The sequence below is a fragment of the Adiantum capillus-veneris genome, chromosome 10, assembly GCF_014529385.1.
Source record: "Adiantum capillus-veneris isolate H3 chromosome 10, ASM1452938v2, whole genome shotgun sequence".
Classification (NCBI taxonomy): domain Eukaryota; kingdom Viridiplantae; phylum Streptophyta; class Polypodiopsida; order Polypodiales; family Pteridaceae; genus Adiantum; species Adiantum capillus-veneris.
Genome location: NC_140940.1, coordinates 37,529,419 through 37,554,698, shown reverse-complemented (window position 1 = coordinate 37,554,698; position 25,280 = coordinate 37,529,419). Strand labels below are relative to the sequence as shown.

The 25,280-nt window shown below is 47.5% G+C and overlaps 1 protein-coding gene across 4 annotated transcripts in view; it reads right to left on the bottom strand.

Moving 5' to 3' along the window:
• LOC147448702 (Asparagine synthase family protein) overlaps positions 1-25,280 on the bottom strand; it is a 185,930-nt gene that overhangs the window by 37,488 nt on the left and 123,162 nt on the right. For all 4 annotated transcript variants that reach the window (XM_086521238.1, XM_086521237.1, XM_086521239.1 and 1 more), the window contains one exon: positions 23,213-23,385. In XM_086521238.1, the coding sequence (XP_086377364.1) occupies positions 23,213-23,385 (173 nt within the window). The remainder of the gene's footprint in view (positions 1-23,212; positions 23,386-25,280) is intronic.

Below are 25,280 nucleotides of genomic sequence, written 5' to 3'. Positions count from 1 at the left end.
GTTAAGTGCCTTTATTCACCCACACTGCTCTTCAAAACAAGCTCATGAATCTAAGATCTCTATCTAACACTATAAATTTAAGCATGCCATGTAATCTGAAAATCTGCGCAACAAACAATTTAGCCGAGTGGTCAGCTTCCAGTGTCTTCTTTATCGGTACAAAGTGAGCCTACTTATTAAATACATTAACTATGATCCAAATATCATCATCCTCGCTTCGAGTCTTTGAGAGATCAAAGATAAAATCCATTGCTATACTTTCCCATGGTCAATCCGGAATAGGTGAAGGCTATAGGAGTCCTGCCGATTTGTGCCTATCAAACTTTACCTTCTGACACACCACACAAGTGCGCACAAACTCGTCCATGTCCTTCTTGAGCTGAGACCAATCGAAATACTTTTCCACCCTCTTCAAGGTGCTCTGTCACAAACTGTTGACGTGTCAAATCACTGAAGAACGGAGCCAACCTCCAAATCCTAGCCGAGGGACCTATAACCTTAGCAGAAGAAGAAGAAGTAGAATAAGAAGAAGAAGCGGTAGAAGTTCCCACCAACTTATGAGACCCCGTCCGATGGGGCCCAAGTGACATAACGTGTTAGGTGCAGCGGAATGAATGTTGTATTTTCTCAAGATTAGTGATCTTTATCGCTCAAGGTTCCTTTTAGTTCTTAGGGAAAGAGAGAGCTTTCCGTCTTGTGGAGAGTGCTATGATCACGAACAAAGTGAGTGGATATTGTGTGTGCAAGTGAATGAGACTGAGAGAAGGAGAGAGAAGAGATACGACACCGAGAGGTTGTAAAACCCTCCTCCGAAGGCCCCACTCTCGTCGGCGAGAGTGGTCTATTCTTTGATTGCACAAATGCGTACAATGCAAATGCAATGGACTGATGCAATGAAACTATGCCGGTGACGACGACGGTGACGATGACGACGATGGCTGAAATCTGAGATCTTCTAATCGCTGAATTTCGGGACTGTTTTGGTGGCTGAAAATGACTGTTTTGGCTGCGTTTTCTTGGCTGAAAAATGAGGTTTCTTAGGGCTGAAAACTGATGGTCTTTACGGGCTGAATCTGCTACACTTTAGGTGAATAATGCCGGTCTTAATTTGCTGCTGAGATCCAAAAACGCCAGGGGCTGAAATTGGTCCTTCTGTCGCCGGGGTTCTGCAAATGCAAAAACGCTAGGCTAATCTACTGTGTCGTGATGACGCCGGGGCTGATCTGCTGTGCACAAATCGCCAAGGCTGATCTGATGCAAAAACGCTCGGTCTTCTATGTAGAAAACGCCAGAGTAGTCGCGGGGGTTGGTCTTGCTAAGAAGTTGCCTGTTGAGCAAGGTGCTCCTGCTGCCTCTTCTGCCAGAAAGTGTGAACTTTGGTTTGCTTATATATTAACTTAGCAAAATTGCCCTACCTACTTTTGTTGGAAAGTCACTTAAAAATAATAAGTGAAAATACCAATAAATAGGAAAATAGGCTAAATGCACTGGAAAATTCCCCTAACTCATGCTAATGGATTCTGATGGGAATTCCGATGATCATCCTGTGTGCAACCGGAGGATATGCATCTATGCTAAGTGATTGGGCATGCACGGTCTACGAATAGACTCACAAAAGTGCCAGATCACTGCTAATCTAAACTTGACTGAACCGTGCTGTGGTGTAGCTTGTCCACGGACACATAGGGTTCGGATGTGTCACGTGACATAACGGCATTAAAATAAAGCAATCACACACACTCACGCGCGCGCGAAGAGGAGATGACGTGGCACTTGTACGGATTCCTGAAATTCTTGGGCATAGAGGCATGGAGAGCATGTCACAAACTGTTCACGTGTGAAGTCATTGAACAACGAAGCCAACCTCCAGATCCCGGCGAGCAGCAGAAGAAAAAGAAGAAGCGGAACAAGTTCCCACCAACTTATGGGACCCCGTCCGATGGGACCCAAGTGACATAAAGGCATTAAAATAAAGCAATCACAAACACACACGTCCGCGGAGAGAAGATGACGCGGTACCTCTTCGGATTCTCGGAATTTGCGCTGACAACCTGTACGGATTTCCACATTTTACGCTGACATGCTGACGTGGCAGAGCTGTACGGATTTCAACTTTTGCGCTGGCAGCTTTTGGGCCAGTTGCTTTTGAGTTTGGAGGCTCTTCATGTAAACTGCTTTTCATAGGCCAAGGGCCTTTAAATATGTGCAGAGGGCTCATTCTCTGGCACGCTTCGGTGAGAAGGTGCAAAGCGCGAGTACCGGCATTGTACTGAGTTCAAGTAATATAAAGAAATACCGAAAGGGGCGCCAAGGTTTTTGGGCCAGTACTCTTTGGGGTGGAATTCCGCCACTCCGTGTCACGTGTGCTCCCTCTCTCTTTTCAGTTCAGTTGTTATTGAAGTGCTAAAACTCTGTTCAGTCTGTTCTTTTCAACGTTTTGGCAGACTGAACAGACTTTTAGCACTTCAATAAGAAGTGAACCGAAAACAAAGAGGGAGCACACACGACAAGGAGTGGAGAAATTCCACCCCAGAGAGTACTGGTCCCAAACCTTGGCACCCCTTTCGGTATTTCTTTATATTACTTGAACTCAGTACAATGCCCGTACTCGTGCTCTACACCTTCTCACCGTGGCCTGCCAGAGAATGAGCCCTTTGCACATGTTTAAAGGCCCTTGGCCTATCAAAAGCAATTTACATGAAAAGCCTTCAAACTCAAAAGCAACTAGCCCCAAAGCTGTCAGCATAAAACCTGAAATCCGTACAGCTCTGCCACATCAGCAATAGTAACCGTAAAAAGCGGAAATCCGTACAGCTCTGCCACGTGAGCATGTCAGCATAAAATCCGGAAATCCGTACAGGCTGTTAGCGCGAAGGAGGATTCTAGCACTTTGTCAACACCATTTGCCTCAATCCACGTATCACATATATGGATTTATGCATCAAATAACCTTCCTTGATAGAATATCCTACAACTCTCTCCTCACTCTGTATTCTATCAAAGACGTCGCAACATCATATTTGTAATATACTGCTCAAGCATCTACTCAAAATTATGATGGTGTACTGTCGTGATAGCGGATATCTGCGGCTTGCGAGACAACACGTCAGCCTGAGGTAAAGAATCTGAAAATGGAATTGCGACAATATTTTCGCCTGTAGAGGGAAGGCACCATGTGCCAGGTGAAAAGAACAGACACAATAAACTTTTAGGCACTTTAATACAACTGAACTGAAAGAGAGAATCCACATGAGACACAGAGTGGCCAAGTTCCACCTCTCAATTGCATTGGCCCCAAACTGTGGCACCCCTTTTGGTATTTCTTTATATTGCTACAACAAGATACAATGCTTGTGGCCCTGCTCCACTTCACCTGTCACAAGACGGGCACCACGTGCCAATAGAAAAGAACAGGCTGAACAGACTTTTAGCACTTCAATAACAATTGAATTGAAAGAGAGAGATGACACGCGACACGGAGTGGCGGAATTCCACCCCAGAGAGTATTGGCCCCAAACCCTGGCACCCCTTTCGGTATTTCTTTATATTGCATCAACACAGTACAAGCCGGTACTCCAGACTCTACACCTTCTCCAGGAAGCATGCCAGAGAATGAGCCCTAACCTCATATTTAAAGGCCCTTGGCCTAAAAAGCAGTTATAGTGAAAAGCCTTTTAAAACTTAAAAGCTTTTAATCCAAAAAGCAATGCCAAAAGCTGTCAACGTAAAATCCGTACAACCTGCTATGTCATCAGCCAGTGCAAAACGTGGGAATCCGTACAACCTGCCACGTCATCATGCCAAAGCAATTTTCGAAAAGCTGCCACGTCATCAGTTTGCGTGTGTGTGCGGGTCTTGCTTTATTTTAATCCTTTATGTCACTTGGGGCCCCATCGGACGGGGTCCCCATAAGTTGGTAGGACTTCTTCTGTTACTTGCTCTTCCTCGGGTTTAGACCCCTCGACCGGCATCTGTAAGTTGGCTCCATTCTTTAGGATTTGACACGTCAGCAGTTTGTGACATCTCCCCTTCTTGATAGAGAGTAGTCGTTCGCGATTACAGATAGTCGTTCGCGATTACAGCATATCTGCAAAACAACTCAAGTGAGCTCAAAAATTTCCGAGGGTCATTCCGAGGGACAATCAGTTTGCTCTTTTTGTTAAGGAGTTAGCTTCTCCTGTCAGCTCTTTTGATCAAGGAGTTAGCTTCTCCTTTCAGCTCTTTTGATCAAGGAGTTAGCTTCTCCTTTCGTCCAGATCGGAACTCTTGATATTCCGGCGTAGTAAAATTAGCCATCACACCCAGACCGTATTGATCTTCCACGAGTGTCTTGATGCACTAAAATTACATACCCAGGCAATCTCATCCAATTAGGAATATTCAGTAATTGGCACATCACAATGCAACACAAATGCTTACATATGCATGTTAAAAGACATAGAAACATAAAGCTGCCGATGAACACTCCCCCGCCAAATAACCATCCAAGTCCGGGCCATGAGCTGTTCAACGACTCCCTCATCACTCCTCCCGCAAATAACCTAAAAAGGTCCAGGCCATAGATATAGAGGCCTTTTACAACCAAACGCCCCCCAAGACCGCAGCCTCCGCCGTTTAGAGGTGCTGAGAGTAACCACCACTCAGACTTCTTAATACTCCCCCCGTAAATAACCTCAAGGGTCCGGGTCGTGAGTATAAACAAGCATTCTCAAACATTATTTCTCACTACTCCACCCACGAGTAAAATCACCAATCATTGAAACCAATATTAAAACCAAAGTCAAACAGTTCAAATCGGCACCAAGACAGGTTCAAAACAGATACCATCCATTTCAAACAGATTTCAAAAAAGATCAAACAAAACTCAAACTTAAAAAGAAATCTCGACATCAGCCGAGCTCGAAAAGTCGATTGTCTTTCCAACCTGAAACCTGCACCAAAAATTTAGGGTTAGGTTCATTCCATAGGGTCGTAGCCGAGCACAGCATGGTCCATCAGCTCTTGGACAACCAATGTTTCTTTGGCAGCGATGGTAGTTCCAAGATAGCAATCGCACTGGACCTCCAAGGTCATCTTATCATGAAGAGACATCTACTAGGAGATGTCGAGAAACTGTAAGTTATAATCTGCTAGGGTTTCCATGGCAAGCATTTCAAGATACCCCACTATGCCAAAAGTTGCACTTTGAAGGAAGATGTCAGAAACCATATAACTTCGGGCAAAACTTTTCTTGAAAGCTTGCCAAGTACTTGGAGTATGCTGCTTGGTAGCTATCAACATCTGCATGGCACTGCCTCTGAGAAAAACAGTAGCTCGACACAAATCTTGGATCCTTCTCTTGTAAGTGATCTTTATGGCTTATGCCCTGTAAGACATAAGCGGTGAAGACGGGAGCGCGCCCGCTGCGCGATAAAGTAAGGGTGGGAGTGGCTAATAAGTCCAGGTTGGAGGACGAAGATACATCGAATAAATTCCAGAAGTCTCTGGTTTGATCTGTCTGCTCTTTTGTGGGACCGGTATGCTTTCAGAAAAGCACACGTTTGATGCTCTGATATCACTATCACAAGACGGGCACCACGTGCCAATAGAAAAGAACAGGCTAAACAGACTCTTAGCACTTCAATAACAACTGAATTGAAAGAGAGAGACGACACGCGACATGGAGTGGCGGAATTCCACCCCAGAGAGTATCGGCCCCAAGCCTTGGCGCCCCTTTCGGTATTTCTTTATATTGCATCAACACAGTACAAGCCGGTACTCCAGACTCTGCACCTTCGCCAGGAAACAATAGAGAATGAGCCCTCACCTCATATTTAAAGGCCCTTGGCCTAAAAAGCAGTTACAGTGAAAAGCCTTTTAAAACTCAAAAGCTTCTTGTTCAAAAAGCAATGCCAACAGCTGTCAGCGTGATTTACGAAAATCAATACAGCCTGCCACGTCATCATGCCAACACAATTTTCGAAAATCTGCCACATCATCAGTTTCCGTGTGTGTGCAAGTTCTGCTTTATTTTAATCCCTCATGTCACTTGGGGCCCCATCGGACGGGGTTCCCATAAGTTGGTAGGACTTCTTCTATTACTTGCTCTTCTTAGGGTTTAGACCCCTCGGCCGGCATCTGTAACTTGGCTCCATTCTTTAGGCTTTGACACGTCAGCAGTTTGTGACATCACCACTTGGCACAATGCCAAAGTGAGAGCCCACAGGGCTTATTGGAAGGCCCTTGGCCCCCAAAGGCAGTTTACATGAAAAGCTTAACTTCTAAAAGCATCATATCCAAAAGCCAAGCACCCTATGGGGCTGTCCGTACGTTGTTGCCATGTCATCTGTTGTCAACGCAAATCACAAGAATCCGTACACCCTGCCACGTCATCAATTTTTGCACCATTGAGAGTGTGTGTGTGTGTGTGTGGTCTCCTCCTTTATTTTAGGCCCCATAGGACAGGGTACTGTAAGTTAGGAGGGTTAGGATTTTTAATCCTAGCCCCTTATTTGTTTTAGGCCCCTCAATAAGACTTTGTAAGTTGAGGAGGCCTTCTTCTTCTTGTGATTCTGTTTCTCTTGCTAGGATTTAGGCCACTCGGCCGAGATTTGAAAGTTGGCCCGTAATTCAAGGCTTGCCACTCGAGAGGTTGTGACATACTCCTCTCGAAAGAAGATAAATCACCCGCGATTATATTTGCAAAACAACTCAAGTTAGAAAAACAAATCATAGGGTCACTCTAAGGGTTGTTCAATTTTTGATTTCCTAGTGGACGTCTAAATATTCTGGATCGTGGAATTTCCATCACTTACCCAGGAAATCTCATCCAATTAGGAGTATATTCAGTGGTTGACACATCACAATGGAACACAGATGATTACAGATGCATGTTACTGAACATAGAAACAAACAACGCCAATGAATACTCCTCCCAAACAAATGGTCTTAGGCACAAAAATATTCAACAACTACCTCATCACTCCTCCCACAAATAACCTAAAAAGGTCGACGCCCTCAAATATAGAGGACTAATACAACCAAATGCTCCCAAGACCGTCGGTTGAAGATTTCCAACACATGACTAAACACTTCCCAGACCACGTTCTGTGTCGTTCAGAGGTTTCTAGATACAATTAAACCCCCATGGCCTGTACATTTGCCTCATTGGAATTTACACTCGAACTTCCACCACTAAAAAGAGGCAACAAAGTGTCATAAACGTCTTGTGAGCGTACATTACTGTCTCTAGTACATGACAGCAAGGGCTGAACAGAATCTTCCACAAACACATCCCCCCGTGAAACCAGAATACACTTTGTTTGCGAATGATACAGCCTGTAACCTTTGCTTTCAGCACTTATCATCCAAATTTTTGCGCTGTGTTTGTGACACCAAAGCATATGCCAAACAACGAAAAACACACACGTGCTCAATAGAAGGCTTTCTATCATGCCATGCTTCATATGGAGTAATTGACTGCAAAACTTTCGTAGGACACCTGTTAAGTACATAAGTGGCACACATGATGGCCTCAAGCCAAAAAGAATGCGGCAAAGCTTAACTTTTGACCATATATCGTCCCATTTCCGTAAGTAACCTGTTTTTCCTCTTAGCAACACCATTTTGTTGAGGTAAGGCACTCTACATTGGTGTTTTATTCCATGACTAGCCAGAAATGCATTAAATTCATGAGACTCCCCTCCTCGATCCGAACGGAGGATGCCCATAGTACATTTCGATACATTTTCAGCCATAGCCAGAAATTGTTTGAAGCACATAAAAACTTCGGATTTCGCTTTAAGCGGAAATACCCATGCATACCTGGAGTAATCATCAATGAAAGTCACGAAGTAAAGGTAATTGCCCAAGGACAGAGTTTGCATGGGTCCACAAACATCACTATGCACAAGCTACAACCTGCATCTGGCCCTAACTCAACCATCCTTTGGAAACTTCGAACGCTGCATCTTACCCAAAATACAACCTTCACAAACAGCTTCAAGAGGCGGCAAAGAAGCAACCATATCAAATTTCTGCAAACACAGCAAACTGGCAAAATTCAGATGACCAAAACGTATGTCAAAGTTTTGCATCTGAAATAGCCCTTGAATCTACAATTGCATTTGCAAAATTTTGTCCACACTTGTCATAGAAAGTAAGCTTATATAGCCCACGGCACAAAAGACCACATGCAACAATTTCATCACCAAAACTGAGATCATGAACTGTACATCACAAATTTGACTACAAGTCCAAGTCTAGCAAGTGCAGATACAGACAAAAGATTCTTCTTGATCCCAGGTACATAAAGTGCATCAACAAGTGTGAAAGAACTGCCATTTGCAACGATAAGCACACTCTTTCCAACTCCCTGGACCGGATAAGAGGCATTGTTGGCACACGTGACTGAATTCACATGAGGGACACACTCGACAAAGGTGAACAATTCACGATGTGAGGTAATGTGCTTTGTAGCACCACTGTCGAAATACCACACATGTGAATCTACAGCAACTGACAAGCATGCATCATGGATAGCTGGATTGTAAGTACACTCTGCACTAATAGCCCATTCTGCATCAACATTAGCATCACAGTCTCCTTTCACAGAAGACTCAACAATGACTGCATTCGTAGTGAAACCAACATTTTCAGTGGAACCACCCTCTTTCTTCTTAGCCTCTTTGGCCTTCAACTTAGGACACTGCTTGATCAAGTGATCATTAGCTTTACAATAATGGCAACGCATCTTCTTTTTTGCCCTTATCACCCGAATTGCCAGACGAAGTGCTCGCAGCAGAAGCATTGGGAACAGAAGTTTTGCCACTCACAGCAGAACCATAAGAAGTGGCTGCATTGCTGTTATCACCCTTTCTTTGAGAAGCAATAAAAGCTTGTTCAACTGCACGCTGTCTAGTCTTGTTTTTTCTGGAAAGTGACTCTTGCAATAGCAATGTGCATAATGCATCAAACTTGACAACTTCAGGATTTCCTTGGGTCATAAGTCTCCAAGTACTAGCAAAAGTCTGGTAAGAATCTGGTAAGGCATCAAGAACAATCTACACAAGGGAACTGTCTGAAATGACTTCACTTGCAGAAATAAGTTGCTCATTGATATCCTGGACACCAGCAAAGAAAGTATCCATATCATCTTCCTCATGCATAATCTCTGATTCCAACTCTTTACGCAGCAAAGCAATTTTAGCCTCATTGCGACTTGCATAAAGACCAGACAAAATATCCAAAGCCTGTTTTGCAGATTTTGCTGAAGGAATAAAACAACTCTAATAGCAACAATCCTTGCAGCAAGACCTGCAACATCCTCAACATCGCCTGCATCCTCAGAACCATGACGTACATCAATGCCCTGCACAGTATTCCAGACGCCCTTTGACACAAGAACATGTTGCATCATGTGAGCCCACATAGGGTAATTGTCCCCATCCAATCTCTCCTCAGCAGCAAACATCTTGAACACATCTGTGTTGTTGTCAGCCATGGTAAATGATGCACCTGATATGAAAACTACCCGAAAAGAGAAGAAACGAAGCGAGAACAACATGTGCTATATAGCACAAACCGTAGAAGACTGTAAGGCACCTATTATGCAGAAAACGGCACTGAAAAAATTCTGCACAAAATGACGAAATAGCCTGTGCAATACTGCCTGTAGTGGAAACAGAGGCCGAAATGAGCCCGAATCAGAAATCGCAGAAAGTGAATAGGCGTGTGCTGGAGCTACTGGCCACTAAGCCCGGGAGGGCGCAACCTGCTCTGATACCAATTGTTGGAATTAGGGTTGCAGAGAAACGCACACAACTTGGAGAAGACGAAGGAAGCTAAAGGCACACAATAGAGAGTGTATTACTTAGTGTGCAATGGAAAGATAGATAGCCCTAGAGTGATGAGCGTATATACAATGCACGGGGGAAAAAACCTCCTGATGAAGGAGGGGAAAAATGCCCCGACGGTCCTACTGTGTTCACACACATCACTACCACATGTATATGGTAACACCCTAGACCACCGGTCTACGTCGTTCAAAGGTCCTACACTAACATGAAAGGTACTACACTAACATGAACACTGCTGTGGCGAAAGCCCAAGATACTCAGACAGTGTCAAACACCAATTTTTTCTTTGATACCCCTCCCAGGAGTAAATCACAAATCATTAAAACCAGCATCAAAACCAGAATCGAGTAATCTCAAATTAACACCAAAAAAAGTTAAAAATAGATTAACTCTTTTTCAAACAAAGTTCAGAAGTATCTAATATAAAGCAATTGTAAAATTCATTCAGGGTTTGTCTTTGTAAGTCGAACTTTAAGAATGACTGGTGTCACGTGACACACCCAACCCTATGTGTCCGTGGACAAGCTACAGCATGACCAGGGTTGAGGTCAGTCAAGCCAGTCTAGAATAGGAAATGATCTGGAACTTTTGTGAGTCTCTTCGCAGACTGTGCATGCCCACGCACTTAGAGTAGATGCATATCCTCTGGTTGCACACAGCATGATCATCAACATTACCATCAGAATCCATTAGGAGCATTTTCCAGTGCATTAAACCTATTTTTGACATTTTTCACTTATTATTTTTAAGTGACTTTTGTTGGGAACTAGGTAGGGCAAATTAGCCAAGGAAATATATAAGCAAACCCTAGCGCTAGCATTTCTGGCAGAAGAGCAAGGAGAGCATAGGCACCAGTTGCAGCAGGCTTCTCCCTCTCTCTCTCAAGCAAGATCCCTGAAGAACCCTTGTGTTTTCCCCTCGAGGTCAACCAGCATTTTCAGCACTGCATTTCAGCGTTTTTCAGCAGCCTTGGACAGCGCTCTTGCAGCCCTAAGTTCAGCGATTTTAGCCCTCACTCAGCGCTTGCAGAATCAGCCTTAATCCTCAGCAAACCCAGCATTTTAGAGGTCATCAGATCAGCGTTCCAGCATCCTCACATCAGCGTTTTCAGCCCAGCAAGTCTAGCGTTTTACCAACCAGCCAATCCAACGTTTTTAAGACAGCAATTCAGCGTTTTTACCAGCAGCAGAACAATGTTTTTGTAGCAGCAGCAGTTCAGCGTTTTGCCACAGCAACAGTTCAGCAGTAGAATCAGCGAACTCCGCAAATAAGGATCAGCCCGAAGAGAGCCATTTCAGCCAGACGTCGCCGTCGCCGTTCTCGTCGTCACCGTCGTCTACAGACTTAGATCCACATTGCATCATAGCCTCGCAACTTGCATCAGCATTTTATACCGGATTGTGCAATCAATAGCATAGACCGCTCTAACCATCGAGAGTGGGGCCCTTGGAGGAGGGTTTGACAACTTTCTGGTGTCATATTCTTCTCTCTATCTCTCAGTCTCAGCACCTTCATTCAAAGTGTCTATTCACTTTGTTTGTGTCTATTGCACTCTCTCACTAAAGAAACGGAAGGCTCTCCCTTCCGTCAAGTAAAAGGAACCTTGAGCACAATTCGGAGCACTCATCTTGAGCAAAGTTCAACATTCACTTCCGCTGCACCTTACATTGGTATCAGAGCTTTGGCAGTGTTCTATATCATTCAAGGAAAGAATTATTTTTGCTTGTTGCGGTCGCACATAACCCAAGTCCACTTAGGTGTGTGGATTCCTAATCGTGTTTTTGAAGAGTGACAGGAAACGCAAGAAAGAAGCTCTTGTCCAGCCTCCCCTTGATTCTCCTTTCACTCATTGAGAGCGGACCGTGCACTTAGCGGCCGTCCAATCGACGTGAGGTGGGAAAAAGCAACCTGGTGTGAGCGCAAGGCCGCCAAGGAGTGCGCCCGCGGAAAAGGGCAGAACTCGGGTAAAGAGAAGATCCTTCTCTAACACTAATTCCAAGCTAAAGAAGAGCCTCAAGAACTCAAGAACGTCAAGAACCCAAGAACCCAACGACACCACAAGAACTCAAGTTCCTCGTGAACTTAAGAACCCAAGACTTCAGTGGATGGTCATCACCCGAAGCCGAATGGATACTTCGCATGGAGGTGGTGAGCATGGGAGTGGCGAAGAAGAGTTTTCCCCACCAAGAGGTCTTTCCGACCCTCCCCCTTCCCCATCCACGCAAAGGATTGTACTAACTCCTATGGAGGCTTTCAACAAGATGACAATGGACAGGAAGTTAGAACGTGAAGCATGGAAGTTAGAACTCGAAGAAAGAAGAGCACAAAGAAAAGCAGAAATGGATCGCAAGCACAAAGAAATAAGAGTCGAAATGGAGCGCAAATACCAAGAAAGAAAAGCATCAAACATAGGCATTTCCATTCTATTTTGCGAGAATTGATTGATTTAGATCAAAAAGTCAAATTCGACCCCATTGTTTGCGTGTATTTGATGAACGATTTTGCACTCCGTCACTTTGTTCATCTACATTGCATGCACAATTTTTTCAAAAGATTAGTCTTTTTCCAGTCACTTTACGTGGAATGGGTATGTTCATGTTTTTGTGTTGAAAGTGGTTTCAGGAATTTTCAACCTCGGAGATTCTTAAAGAAGTTAGACGCATGACTCTAGACGAAGTTGAAGCATTGAAGGAGCCACAGAAGACTTTGTGTCGCTTTCGACGCGGCCCAAAGAAGCAAGCGTTGCAGACCTTTATGAAGTTCAAGTATCGCATGACCCACGCATCAGAATGGGCCGGCGCAGAGTCTTTTCCAGGATTCCGGCAGTTGTTGGCGATCTCCCTCGACGCCATACAGTTCGGTAATCGTACCTCACTTTGAAAAGGAGGGGATGTCACGTGACACATCCAACCCTATGTGTCCGTGGATAAGCTACAGCATGACCAAGGTTCAGTTCAGTAAAGTCAGTCTAGAATAGGAAGTGATCTGGCACTTTTGTGAGTCTGTTCGCAGATCGTGCATGCCCAGGCACTTAGAGTAGATACATATCCTCTGGTTGCACACAGCATTACCATCAGGAGCATTTTCCAGTGCATTAAACCTATTTTCCCTATTTTTGACATTTTTCACTTAGTATTTTTAAGTGACTTTTGTTGGGAACTAGGTAGGGCAAATTAGCCAAGGAAATATATAAGCAAACCCTAGCGCTAGCATTTCTGGCAGAAGAGCAAGGAGAGCACAAGCACCAGTTGCAGCAAGCTTCTCCCTCTCTCTCTCTCTCAAGCAAGATCCCTAAAGAACCCTTGTGTTTTCCCCTCAAAGTCAACCAGCATTTTCAGCACTGCATTTCAGCGTTTTTCAGCAGCCTTGGACAGCGCTCTTGCAGCCCTAAGTTCAGCGATTTTAGCCCTCACCTCAGCGCCTGCAGAATCAGCCTTACTCCTCAGCAAACCCAGCATTTTAGAGGTCATCAGATCAGCGTTCCAGCATCCTCACATCAGCGTTTTCAGCCCAGCAAGTCTAGCGTTTTCCCAACCAGCCAGCCCAGCGTTTTTAAGACAGCAATTGAGCGTTTTTGCCAGCAATAGAACAACGTTTTGTAGCTGCAGCAAATCAGCGATTGCAAAGCAGCAGTTCAGCGTTTTGCCACAGCAGCAGTTCAGCAGTAGAATCAGCGAACTCCGCAAATAAGGATCAGCCCGAAGAGAGCCATTTCAGTGAGACGTCGCCGTCGCGGTTCTTGTAGTCACCGTCGTCTACAGACTTAGATCCACATTGCATCATAGCCTCGCAACTTGCATCAGCATCTTGTACCGGATTGTGCAATCAATAGTATAGACCACTCTCGGCATCGAGAGTGGGGCCGTTGGAGGAGGGTTTGACAAGTTTCTGGTGTCGTATTCTTCTCTCTCTATCTCTCAATCTCAGCATCTTCATTCACAATGTCTATTCACTTTGTTTGTGTCCACTGCACTCTCTCACAAAAGGAACAGAAGGCTCTCCCTTCCGTAAGTAAAAGGAACCTTGATGGGCCCCAACAAGTGTATCTCTGGTAAGAAGAACTCCTTCTTCCCGATAACTCAACATAATCAAAGATTCTATAATACTCCAATCTTTACAAGATCCTCGTCAAGAAACTATCAAGTGCCGAGCAATTTAAAAGCTTAAGATCCTGTTACAATTGTGACCTGGAACCTCCATCTTGCTGGCAAAAGAGCTATCCATACACATCAAGAGCTTACAAAAGCAAGTTTTGTACAACCACATACTCATAGACAAGCCGATGGTATCAAAGAGGGACCTGACATCTGTCTTATTACTTATTACGCGATACAATCAACCAAGGATTTATCAACATGATCAGCTCGTAAATGCCACCTCTATAGTCAACGATCTGTCACTCTCCTCTCCCTAGCAGGGATGTCACATCATCATTTTGTGACATGCCAAGGGTTGAAGGAGGGGGATCACTCTCAGGTGTTGTATCTTTACATCAAGGCTTTTCAATTGGAACCTACCAGAACAGGCAATTTTAGTGGTTGCTCCTGATTTAGTGTGTGTTTCAAAGAGGGGAGCCACTCTACTCCCTTGTCAACAAATCCACTCGATTGTGTATCGTAGTCATGTTACATTGCTTTTTGGTATGTCAAGAGGTATTGAGCTGACAATACTCTGCCTGGGAACTTCTATGTACATACAAATTGTTGCAACAATGTAAACTCTTCAAATTCTAAGTCATGATAGACTTTTGCTGATTGATTTTGTGGGATGAACGTCTGCAGCATTGCATCTCTGTTTGTACTAACGCATCAGACATTTGGACAAATCTGATATGAAATGCTGCACCAGGATGTGAGGTATAATGTGAAATGTTGGAGAGGATGCTGGATTCTGTGTAAAAGGTTGAATCTTGAATATGCCCCATGATGTGTCTGCCATGTATGAGTTTACTGCCTAGTATGGATGGTGATGAGCAAGTCTGCATGGTGGCAGCGTCTTCTGATCCTTTGTGAAATGTCAATTTTGACAAGTGATCATATGTGGATGGCAGCATATAAAGAGGCTGCTTGTGCTCATGATTGCAAGTATAATTCCATGTATGTCACCAATACAGCATAAGATTGTTAAAGCAGAGATGGGGGACTGCTTCAGAGGTCACAGAGGAACTGCATGAGCAAAGAAATTTCTCCGTAGGACAAGTGAGCTTGAAATATCCCCCCTTAGCACACCCAGTGCTCGTATGCCCAGATGCACACATAGCTAGCTTTATATGGCTTGATTGAGTATTGCTGCATCCCACATTTTGATTGCTGCCTTGACTGCTCTCTCCTCAATCTTATTCGCAAAGATCTGTATCAAGCTATTCAGACAGATATTGTTGAATAAGATACAAAGTGCTCATGGTTTAGGCCCTTCCAGCGACTGGACACACACCTCTCACATGCTATGAAGACTCAAAAGTGATAATGAGCACATGCATGCCTGAGTCTATATCAGTCCAAAACTACCACCCAGAGACGCGCTCGCTACCCCCCACCCACCCACCCCGCTGCCCCTGCGCTGCCTCCACCCTCGCCTACCCCTGCGCGCTGCCCCCCATCCCCCGCCGCTCCTGAGCGCTGCCCCACAGCCGCCCACTGCCTCCCTTCCTGGTTTCGTGCTGCCCCGCCGGCTGCCGGCTGCCTGCCTGCGCGCTGCCTTACCCCCCGCCCCCCCCCCCCCCCCCCCCCCCCCCCCCCCCCCCCCCCCCCCATCCTGCTTGCGCACATTATCCAGCTGCTCCACCCCCCCGCCCCCCCCCTTCCTGCACATTGGCTCGTGTAGCACTGTTCTTTTTAGGGCAAGTGCTCGGCGCTCGTCTGCAGTCTCTCTCCACCACTCGTTCGTTTCGCCACAGCAACAGACACAGATGGAGGCTCCAGCTCCGCCTCAGAGGGACTCGCCCGAAGCCCCCTCGCCCGACCCCACTGAGCCCACCATTCGACTTGCTCTTTCGCCGACAGAGCAAGTGAGCCTTGCCGCAGAGGTAGAGCGATTGCAGGCGACTTCTGTCATCTGCAAGATTCTCGGCACCAAACCTAGTAGAGGAGAGTTGTGTGACCTTCTCCAGGCCCGCCTTCTCGCAGAGGTGGGCAAGATCCTGGACGTGCAAATACTCGGACGAGGCTACTACCAGATAGAGTTTGAGACCTCCGAGATGGCGTCCAAGGTCATCGCCATGAGTCCACTGACCATCCGAGCAGCACGTGCCCACTTTCGATAGTGGAGACATGGTTTTGACCCTGCTTCGGATGTTCTAGTAGAGCAGGCAGACATCCCCATCTCAGTCTGCTTTCCAGGTTTGCGGAGGGAGTACCTACCACTTTTGTCCAGGATCGGCTCAACCATTGGGACTGTCCTAGAGACACCTCGCACGGCAGCCTCAGTAGCTGCCAAGGCAGCTGACATTCCCTCAGTTCGCGTTTCGGTCAGAGGCACTCACACGCTCCCGAAGGTTATTCTTCTGCCTTGGGTGCGTGGGGGTTGGTTTAGACAAAGTGTGGAGTATTCGGGCCTCCCGAACCAGTGCTTCATTTGTCGACAGATGGGCCATCTAGCGAAGGCCTATCCACAGAGGAGGCCTCGACCTACACCACAGCCTCACCACCAGCTTGCAAGGGCTGGCCAGCAGACACAGACAGAGAGACAGCGCACAGATGCAGAGCCACCCTCTGAGACTGGGGCTCCAGCGGAGGACGGATGGCAGCAAGCCCGTGGTAGACGACGTCAGGGGCCACAGCGTCAACCTGGCACTCAGAGTGGTCCTCAGGCGCCTACTCAACAGCAGTGGGTTCCCACAGGGAACCGGTTTCGTCCTCTTGAGCAGGATGAGGTCCCTGCTCCAGCCCCCCCCCGGCTTCACCTTCGACAGCCCCTCCCCCCCCAAAGTTCCCCCCCTCCTCATCCTCCCCCCCGCCTCCTGCTCCCGCCGCCTCTTCCTCCCGCCCCTCTACCTCTGCAGCTCCCTCCCGCCCATCTTCTCCACCACTCCCCCCAGCTCCTTCTCCCCCCCCTCCTGCTTGAGTTCCACAGTCGACCCAAGGGGCAAGGCCTTCTCCGGCGGCTAGGAGATCTCTTGGCACCGCCTTTGCCACGAGTCACTTAGCGAGAGAGGGATAGCCCTTCTTGCGACCCCCTCTGCAGGTACAGACATCTTCCCTTGCAGCTATCCCTCGTGGTCTGACGAGCATTGACATCCGGCGCCGATGGGACTTCTTCGACTGCGGCTACACTCGTTTTCTCGGCGACCCCTCAGCAAACCATGAGGCAGCCTGCTTCAAGGTCCATGTTCTGTTCCTTGCCGCTAGGGGGACAAAGGCCTTGGACTCAGCAGTTGGCTTCTCCTTCCCCCTTTGCGGCAGAGACTAGACAGAGTGGACTCTCGACTTAGTGTTGGGATGGTTGCACACTCATGTCCTAGAGTTCTCTCACCACATGGGAGAACTAGGAGTTACAAACATGCTCCAGACTTTGTGGCCATTGGCCAAGTTTGCAGTGACACCTCCAAATTCAGCAGGATGTAGACACATTGTGGTTTACTTCTTTGCCGATACACAATGCTTGCCATGCTATGTATACATTCATGAGGACTCCTGGACAGAGAAGGTGGCTTTACGTACGGCCCGCTCTGCTTGGGCTTGGGCCAGGCACTCGATGTAGTCACGCCTATCTAGAGGACGCTCGGATGCGGATTACTCCCCATCCAAGCCAGCCTCGAAGATAGCCCGTCTAGCTGCTGCGGCAGTTCCTGTTCTCTCTCGCTCCCCATGAGGATCGTCTCATGGAACGTGCAGGGACTAGGTGGGCCCCAGTTTCAGCGTCAGCGGGACCGACTGCGTCAGGAGCTTCAGCGCTGCCTTGTCAGAGGAGAGATTGATCTCCTTATGCTTCAAAAGCACCATCTGTGTGAGAGCCGCATTAGACGTCGTGGTTAGCTCTTGCAGGGAATAGGTGGGCCCAAGTTTCAGCGTCAGCGGGACCGACTGCGTCAGGAGCTTCAGCGCTGCCTTGTGGGAGGAAAGATTGATCTCCTTATGCTTCAGGAGCACCATCTGTGTGAGAGCCGCATTAGACGTTGTGGTCAGCTCTTGCATGGACGATATGATACTTTTTGGTCAGCTGCTTTTGGACATGGAGGCATCCAGGGTGGGGTATGTATGACTATTGCGGACTCTTTGCAGCAAGCCATTGTGGGCAGAGGGATTATTGTGCCAGGCAGGGCTCAGTGGATTACTATGCAGGTTCAGGGTGGCCTAGTGGGTTTCCTGAACATCTATGCGCCCAATGTGGCGAGCGCTCGTGCAAAGTTTTGGTCTCAGATAGTTGAGTCTCTGCCGCCGATAGAACATTGGTGCATAGGAGGGGACTTCAACATGTTGGAGGACCCTTCTGACAGGATTGGTGGCAGCCATGCTATAGTGCATGGAGTTGAGCTGGCAGCTTGGGAGAGGTTTTCTACGACTCTAAGGGTTTCGGATGTTTGGCAGCACTCTGGTTTTGCCAGGCCCCCAGACAGCCTTGCCTTCTCTCGGTCGGACCGCACAGTGGGAGGAGTGAATCTATTGCGGATAGATCGCTTCTACACTAGTGACCACTTCAGTGACTTGGGCGGGACAGTGGGCATTCTGGCAGGGACCTCCTTCTCGGACCAAGCACCAGTGATCCTCACAGTAGCAGACAGGCAGAGGAGTGGGAGCACGATGCTTCGCATCCCAGAGAGAGTCTTGTTGGACTCGGCACTCAGAGATCGGGTAGAGGCTCTTTGGACAGAGAGCTTGGATAGGCAAGAGTCTCCTACTGACAGAGTAGCATCAGGCCTAGCCCAGATTAGCCGCTTTTTTCTCCAAGAGTCTCTCGCTCGCCGGGATGCCGCGAAAGAGGAGGAGCACCGTCTCAAACGAGGCATTGCTTCGCTACAGAGGATGCAGGAGCACCATCCAGACAGTCCTTGGTTGGAGGAGCAATTACAGCAAGCTCGACAGGAGCTTGCTAACACAGAGGAGAGGCGACATGAGTTTGCTTTTCACCGAAAGGCATCTCAGTGGACTCAGGTGGGCGATAGAGTGACTGGTGCTTTCTTTGAGGTAGTGGGACCTCAGGACTCGCATGCCAAGGTCAGTCAGTTAAGGAGGCCAGACGGGTCAGTTACTTCTGAGCCCAAGGATATGCGTGCAGTTGCTACTGACTTTTACGTGAGTTACTGTCTACAGAGACCCAGTCGGAGCGTCAGGATGCATGCAGGGAGCAGGTTTGGGCACAGTTGCCTTGTCTTGTGACTGAGGAGATGCGTCAGAGACTTGAGCTGCCACTTCAGCTTGAGGAGCTGCACACGGCACTTAGGGCCCTCCCTCGTGGTAGTTGTCCAGGTGAGGATGGGTTGACTCCCAGTTTTTTCTTGGAGTACTGGGACCTGGTTGGCCCAGTCTCTGTAGTGCTTTTCAATACATTTTGCACACAGGAGTGATACCTAACAGCATGAGTGAGGGCTTGATCTACCTCATTCCCAAGGAGGGTGGCTCCTTGGATGAGATTCGACAGTGGCGCCCCATCACCATCCTCAACTCAGCCTACAAAATTCTTGCCAAGGCTCTGAGTTTGAGGATTCAGCCACTTCTAGAGAGCCTTATACATGGAACTCAGACAAGTTTTGTCAAGGAACGCAATATCCTTGACAACATCTTTACTTTTTGGGAGGCTTCTGCCCTGGCACGACTCCGTGGTGAGGACCTCGTGATTCTTCTTCTCGACTTTGAGAAGGAATACGACAGAGTTGACTGGGACTTTCTAGAGGGCACTCTACGCACGATGGGCTTCTCAGATGCTTGGATCAGAGGGGTGTCAGCCTTGTACAGAAAGGCTCATAGTCAGGTACTTTTGGCAGGAGGTAGAGGAAATCACTTCATGCTTACACGCTCGGTCAGACAGGGCTATCCTCTTGCTCCCTTCCTCTTTCTGTTCTATGCGGAGCCGATGAGCAGGTTTTTGGTGTCGCAGCAGGTTAGTCTGCAAGGCTTAGCACTTCCTATTCGGAGAGATGAGCTTTTGGACGCTGAGTTTGCCGACGACTCAGCCTTGTACTTAGATGGCCAGGAGGCCAACCATCACAGGTGTGAGCAGGCTCTGGAGACATTCTGTTGTGCATCGGGCGCACTGATCAACTGGAGAAAGATAGTGGCTTTCTCAGTTGGTAGTGCTCATGTGCCCGATTGGATGCCGGAGAGGGTTTTAGGTGGATTCCCCCAGGGACTGCAGTTCGCTACTTGGGCTGTCAGGTGGGTTTGGACTTGTCTTCCGAGCAGCAGATTACTCCCCTTCTCCTGTCTATCAGGAGAAAGTTGTTACATTGGAGCTCAGCACGACTTTCTTTGGCTGGCAGAGTAGTAGTTGCCAACCAGGTGTTGTTGGCGACTATGTGGTACATCACTTCTTGCTGGATCTTCTCGAGTTCTTGTATCAGCCATGTAGAGAGGCTGATCAGGAACTTCCTTTGGTCAGGACGTGACACTCAGATAGCCTGAGCCAAAGTGGCTTGGCAGGTCATCACTCTTCCTTGTTCACAAGGAGGGCTTGGGATCATTGATCCAGCACAGCAGAGAAGAGCCCTTCTTGGGAAGTTCATCGTCAGAGGACTTCTTCCCGGTGAGGAGCCCTGGAAGGAGTTCTTGCTACAACGGCTTCGTGCTAGGGTGCCTCAGGCAGGAGGCCCTTGGCAACCTTCGACCAAATGGATCTTCACAGAGATGCGCAGAGTTGGTTTGAGCAGGAGACTGGAGGACTGCTTCGCTGTGAGCTTGCTTCGATCTTGGGAGCTCTTGCGGCATGGCTTGGAGCAGAGACAGCCTACGTGCACGGAGGAGCGCCTACGGCAGCCCCTCGTCTGGAACCCCATGGTTAGCACTCACAGAGGCCACTTGGTTGGCAGTCGGCCTCATCTTTCCTGGGGTCTCATGGCAGCGAGCCCAACGCGCTCTTTAGGTGACTGGCTAGAGTTCACAGGTTTGTCAGAGGAGGTGCAGGGTCTTCAGCTACCTACAGGGCATGAGAGGGGTGCAAAGCATGTGCCAGGACATCTCAGAGTCAGTTCCAGTTGAGTGGCTCACGCCTCTCGAGCCAGCAGCACCCCGGTGGATGGGAGCCTTCACACGACTGGAGGTTCTCATATCAGTCAGGGCCTGCTCAGAGACTGTTCCAGCCCTTTTCTTCGAGCTCCAGGGTGGGGGATGCCTTCAGCGAGTTTCAGTAGAGGCCCCGCAGGTGGCAGAGTGCTGTTTTCAGAGGATCCGAGTAGTGGGCATCTGTGGGAGGACTTGTGTCATAGATCCTGACCCAACAGCTCTTGAGACTGGACACTGGAGGCTGTGGGCTTGGGAGAGTTGTCCACTAGCACGAGTACAGTGGGATCCTAGTGAGTGGCTACGGAGAGATCCCTTCTCTTCTGCAGACCACCCAGGAGTCCCGTTCTTTCAGTACACTGTTCGCCTGGGACGTCATATACTAGCAGCACAGAGAGAGGCCCGCCCCGCTGCAGCACCTCATTGGCAGGAGGAGGGTCTCACAGCTGAGTTCTTGGCAGCATTTTGAGAGAGGTTGTGGGACTCCAGACAGCCGAGGCGAGTCACCTTGTTTCAGTGGCTGGTCACACACAGAGCTACAGCAGTTGGGAGTTGGCTAGTGCAAAGTGGTCTCTCCGGCCACATGTGCAGCTTGTGACCATCTTGTGGAGAGTCAGCGTCACTGTCTGTGGGACTGTCCCTCGGCCCAGCAGATGTGGCTACTAGTTCTTTGGTTGATGCCTGCTCTCTCCACGGCTCGACAATACACTTGGGGAGAAACGGCTTGGTCCACCCTCACGGGCCCGGCACTTCAGTTTGAGCTATCCTCCACCAGCAGGATGATAGTGATGCAGGAGGGGCGACCTACACTTCAGCCTGCTACAGAGCTTACTCCACAGGACTGGTGCAGCGAGAGAGAGAGGAGTGTTGGGAGCTCATCAGTGGCCTGACACTCTTGTTCATCTGGCGGGCCCGTTGTTTCCGCATCTTTGAGGCTCGCCCTGTGCCACCAGCAGAGACTGTACGTGATTTTTGGCTAGAGCTGATCCACACTCTCAAAGGACAGCTCGAGGGACTCGGGGCAGCTCCGACCGCATGCGGGAGCGCAGAGAGGCTTTCCTACGACTCACACCATGGTCCAGGGTGTACTACGATGGCACTACCGACCACCTGTGTGGCTTTTCCCTCCCCCCATTTCTTGATTAGCCCCATTGTACATATGCTGGTTTTTTCACTGGGAGAGTCTCCCACCATGGTTGTTGTAGCCCTCTCTTGAAGACGTGGTTGTAGCCCTATGGGCAGTTTCAGTAACTAATAGAAGGATCTTTTTCTCGTTAAAAAAAAAAAAAAAAACTACCACCCAGACTTGACATTTATGTCTCATTACTTACTAGTAAGTTTATCTGGCAACTGAGGCAGTATATGCACCACTGAGTGCCTTCCATCAAGGGTGGACTTTGCGCAACAATGACTTGTTGGATGCATAACGCAACCAACATACAACATCCAGAGAATTTTCCTATAAAAGCGCTTTCAACCATTGAGCAATTTCAGTCACAGGGCCTCTTCCTAGGGAAGAAATGACGATTGCATTCTTCAAAATCATTCCAGAGGTGACACTACAAGGTGAAGTTTAGGTATATTATACTTCCAAGTGCTGCAGATTTTATCCAGTATGTGTGCTAACGCATTGAATAAAACCTATTCTGTGGGCAAGAAAGCTATAGCGTTAAGTGCACTGCTGCTTTAGCTCAGGTTCATTTTCATGGAAAAAAAAGAACTTTGTAGACATCTCGTCAGGTAAGAGAAGGATAACAACTGAGAGAAACAGGAAGAAAAAAAAACTGGAGGGAAGAGCGAGGGACCCATGCAGACACTTGCACACTCCCGCAGATACAGTAACGGGACAGATGTAGCAGTTTAGAAGTCCATGAAGCAACCTTGCACAGGCATGCCCAGAACAAAAATTACCTTTTCAAAAGATTAGAATGTTCTATGAAACTAAACCTTTCTTAACATTTTCATGTCCAACACACGTCCAAAAGTGCTATATCTGAAGTACAAAAACAGAACTGAATAGCCCAAATAGTAATGCATGATGATAGAGCCCACCAATTGGCATCCCCACAATAGATGCACCCATAAACCTAACAAAAGAACATCTGTAATAGACAGGTAGGGGCATGGGGGTTGTCCCAACGTTGATCTGAAATGCTCTGTTTAAATCTAGTTGCTACACCACGAAAATGCTTTAAATGACATACATTCAACAAAAATACTACCTACCCGCCTTCTCTATACTTTGTGCGGTGCCGTCCATACCCAGCACATTGCTCATCTGCTCCTGAACCAACTAAGATCACTCGAGCCTTACACTTGTACTCTTTGCGAATCGAATTCTCAGTCACCCAGCCATGGCCTTGAGCTGCCAACCAAAGAGCTGTTCCAATATTTAAGTCCTAACCAGTGCACATACTATCCATCAGCCAATAAAGTAGAAAGCTCACTAAATTGAAGTCTTACACAAAAGAGCAATGTCAACATAAAAAGACTGTTTTGCTGATGCCATTCCCTGGTTTTTGTGCAACTATTTGAATGTTAATAGTATCTTTGGTCTCTTGATGTTCCTAAGAAGTTATAAATGGCAGATGTACCTGCTGCGAAATCATTCTCACCACTGGATGTACTTACTAAGTGACTCTTTCCTTTGTCTTAAACTTTCTTACTCATGTTATGTCATATACCAGCTTTTCTAGACCTGTTATTGTGTCCCACAGCCATTTTAGGCATTCTTTCTTCCTGGCCTTTGGCATATCAAAGCAGCAGAGCGTATTGGCCTTAAGCATGCGACTAGAAAGAAAAATTTCATTGTATGTGACGGTGTTTTTAGTACTCAAACTTTTGGCCCTCACTGCAAAAAACGTCAACAAGCTTATCAATAGTAACCAAAAGGAAAAGTTCAATACTTTCGATAGCCACTGGAATGTTTTGTTCAGCAGATTAGGAAAGACATCAAACTGTACAAAAATGATCGATCTGAATTTTCAGTAGCACAATTTCATCGTTAGATCAGAAATAGCTATTCCTCTCCTATCCACGTGAGTTCCACTTTGTCATGCATGCCTCGACTTTGTTTATCCCAATCCGCTTGCATCTATACCTTCCATCCTTCAAATTTTGTCTTCATGAATATGTAGAATTTCTTCTCGACACTGACACTGTCACACAGTGATGACGTGACGTGGCATCTGCCGATAGACCGAAAGGGAAGGGAAGAGTCGAACCCCAACTTGACAAGAAAAACACCATGAGGGTAGCGCGAATTGCCAGCAGAATTCACGCCGTGATTTCTGGGGCGGGAATCAGGAGTGTTGATGTGGCAGTCCGCTGATGTGGTAATACAGCAGGTGGCATGGCATCTGGAGCACTCAACTGCTTTTGGGCGTCAGTTTTATGAAAGAGTTGACTTTCAGTGGTTTTGGCAGTTTTAGATGGCAATTGACATTGGTGTTATTGTACTAGTAAAAATGACTGTGATATTTAAAGTCGCTTATGGGGATCAATTTTGAACCTGTGCCTATTAAAAAAGAAACCAAGGGTGTCGCTAGAGCAAAGATCGTCCGATGATGACTCAAAGGAAGAGCGTGGCTCTCCCAATTGTAAACTTTGCTCTTGAAAGAGATGGTTAAAGGGATTGTCAGAATCTCTGGGTTTGTGCAAGTAGAAAAGTTGCAGTTGGCCCGATTGGTCGCCTAGAGAAGGCTTTAGGTAGATCCCGCCACGGACACCAATTTGATACTTGGGTTGTTAGCTTGGCCTGGATCAGTCGCCAGAGCAGAAGATTGCTCCTCTCCATTAGGAGGAAGCTGCTGCATTAGAGCTCCGCACGGCTTTCGCTTGCTAGCAAGGTTGTAGTGGCCAACCGGGTGCTTTTGGCTACTATGTGGTACATCACGTTTTGCTTGACTTCTTGCATCACCCAATTGGAGAGGTTGAACAGGAATATTTTGAGGCCGAGGCGAGACACAGTCTACTGGGCCAAATTTTCTTTGCAGGTCATTACTTTACCTTGCTCTCAAGGAGGGTTGGGATCATCGACCCAACACAGCAGAGTAGAGCCCTCCGTGAGAAGCTCATTGTCAAAGGTCTCCATTCAGGGGAGGAGGCTAGGAAAGAGTTGTTGCTTCATCGAGTTTGTGCCCCAGTCCCACAAACGGGCAGCCCATGGAGCCCCTCCACCCGCTGGATCTTCATAGAGCTGTGCAGAGTGGGTTTGAGAAGGAGATGAGAGGACCGATTTGCTTTGAGCTTGCTTTGGTCTTGGGAGTAGCTACAGAGAGGCCTTGGGCAACAC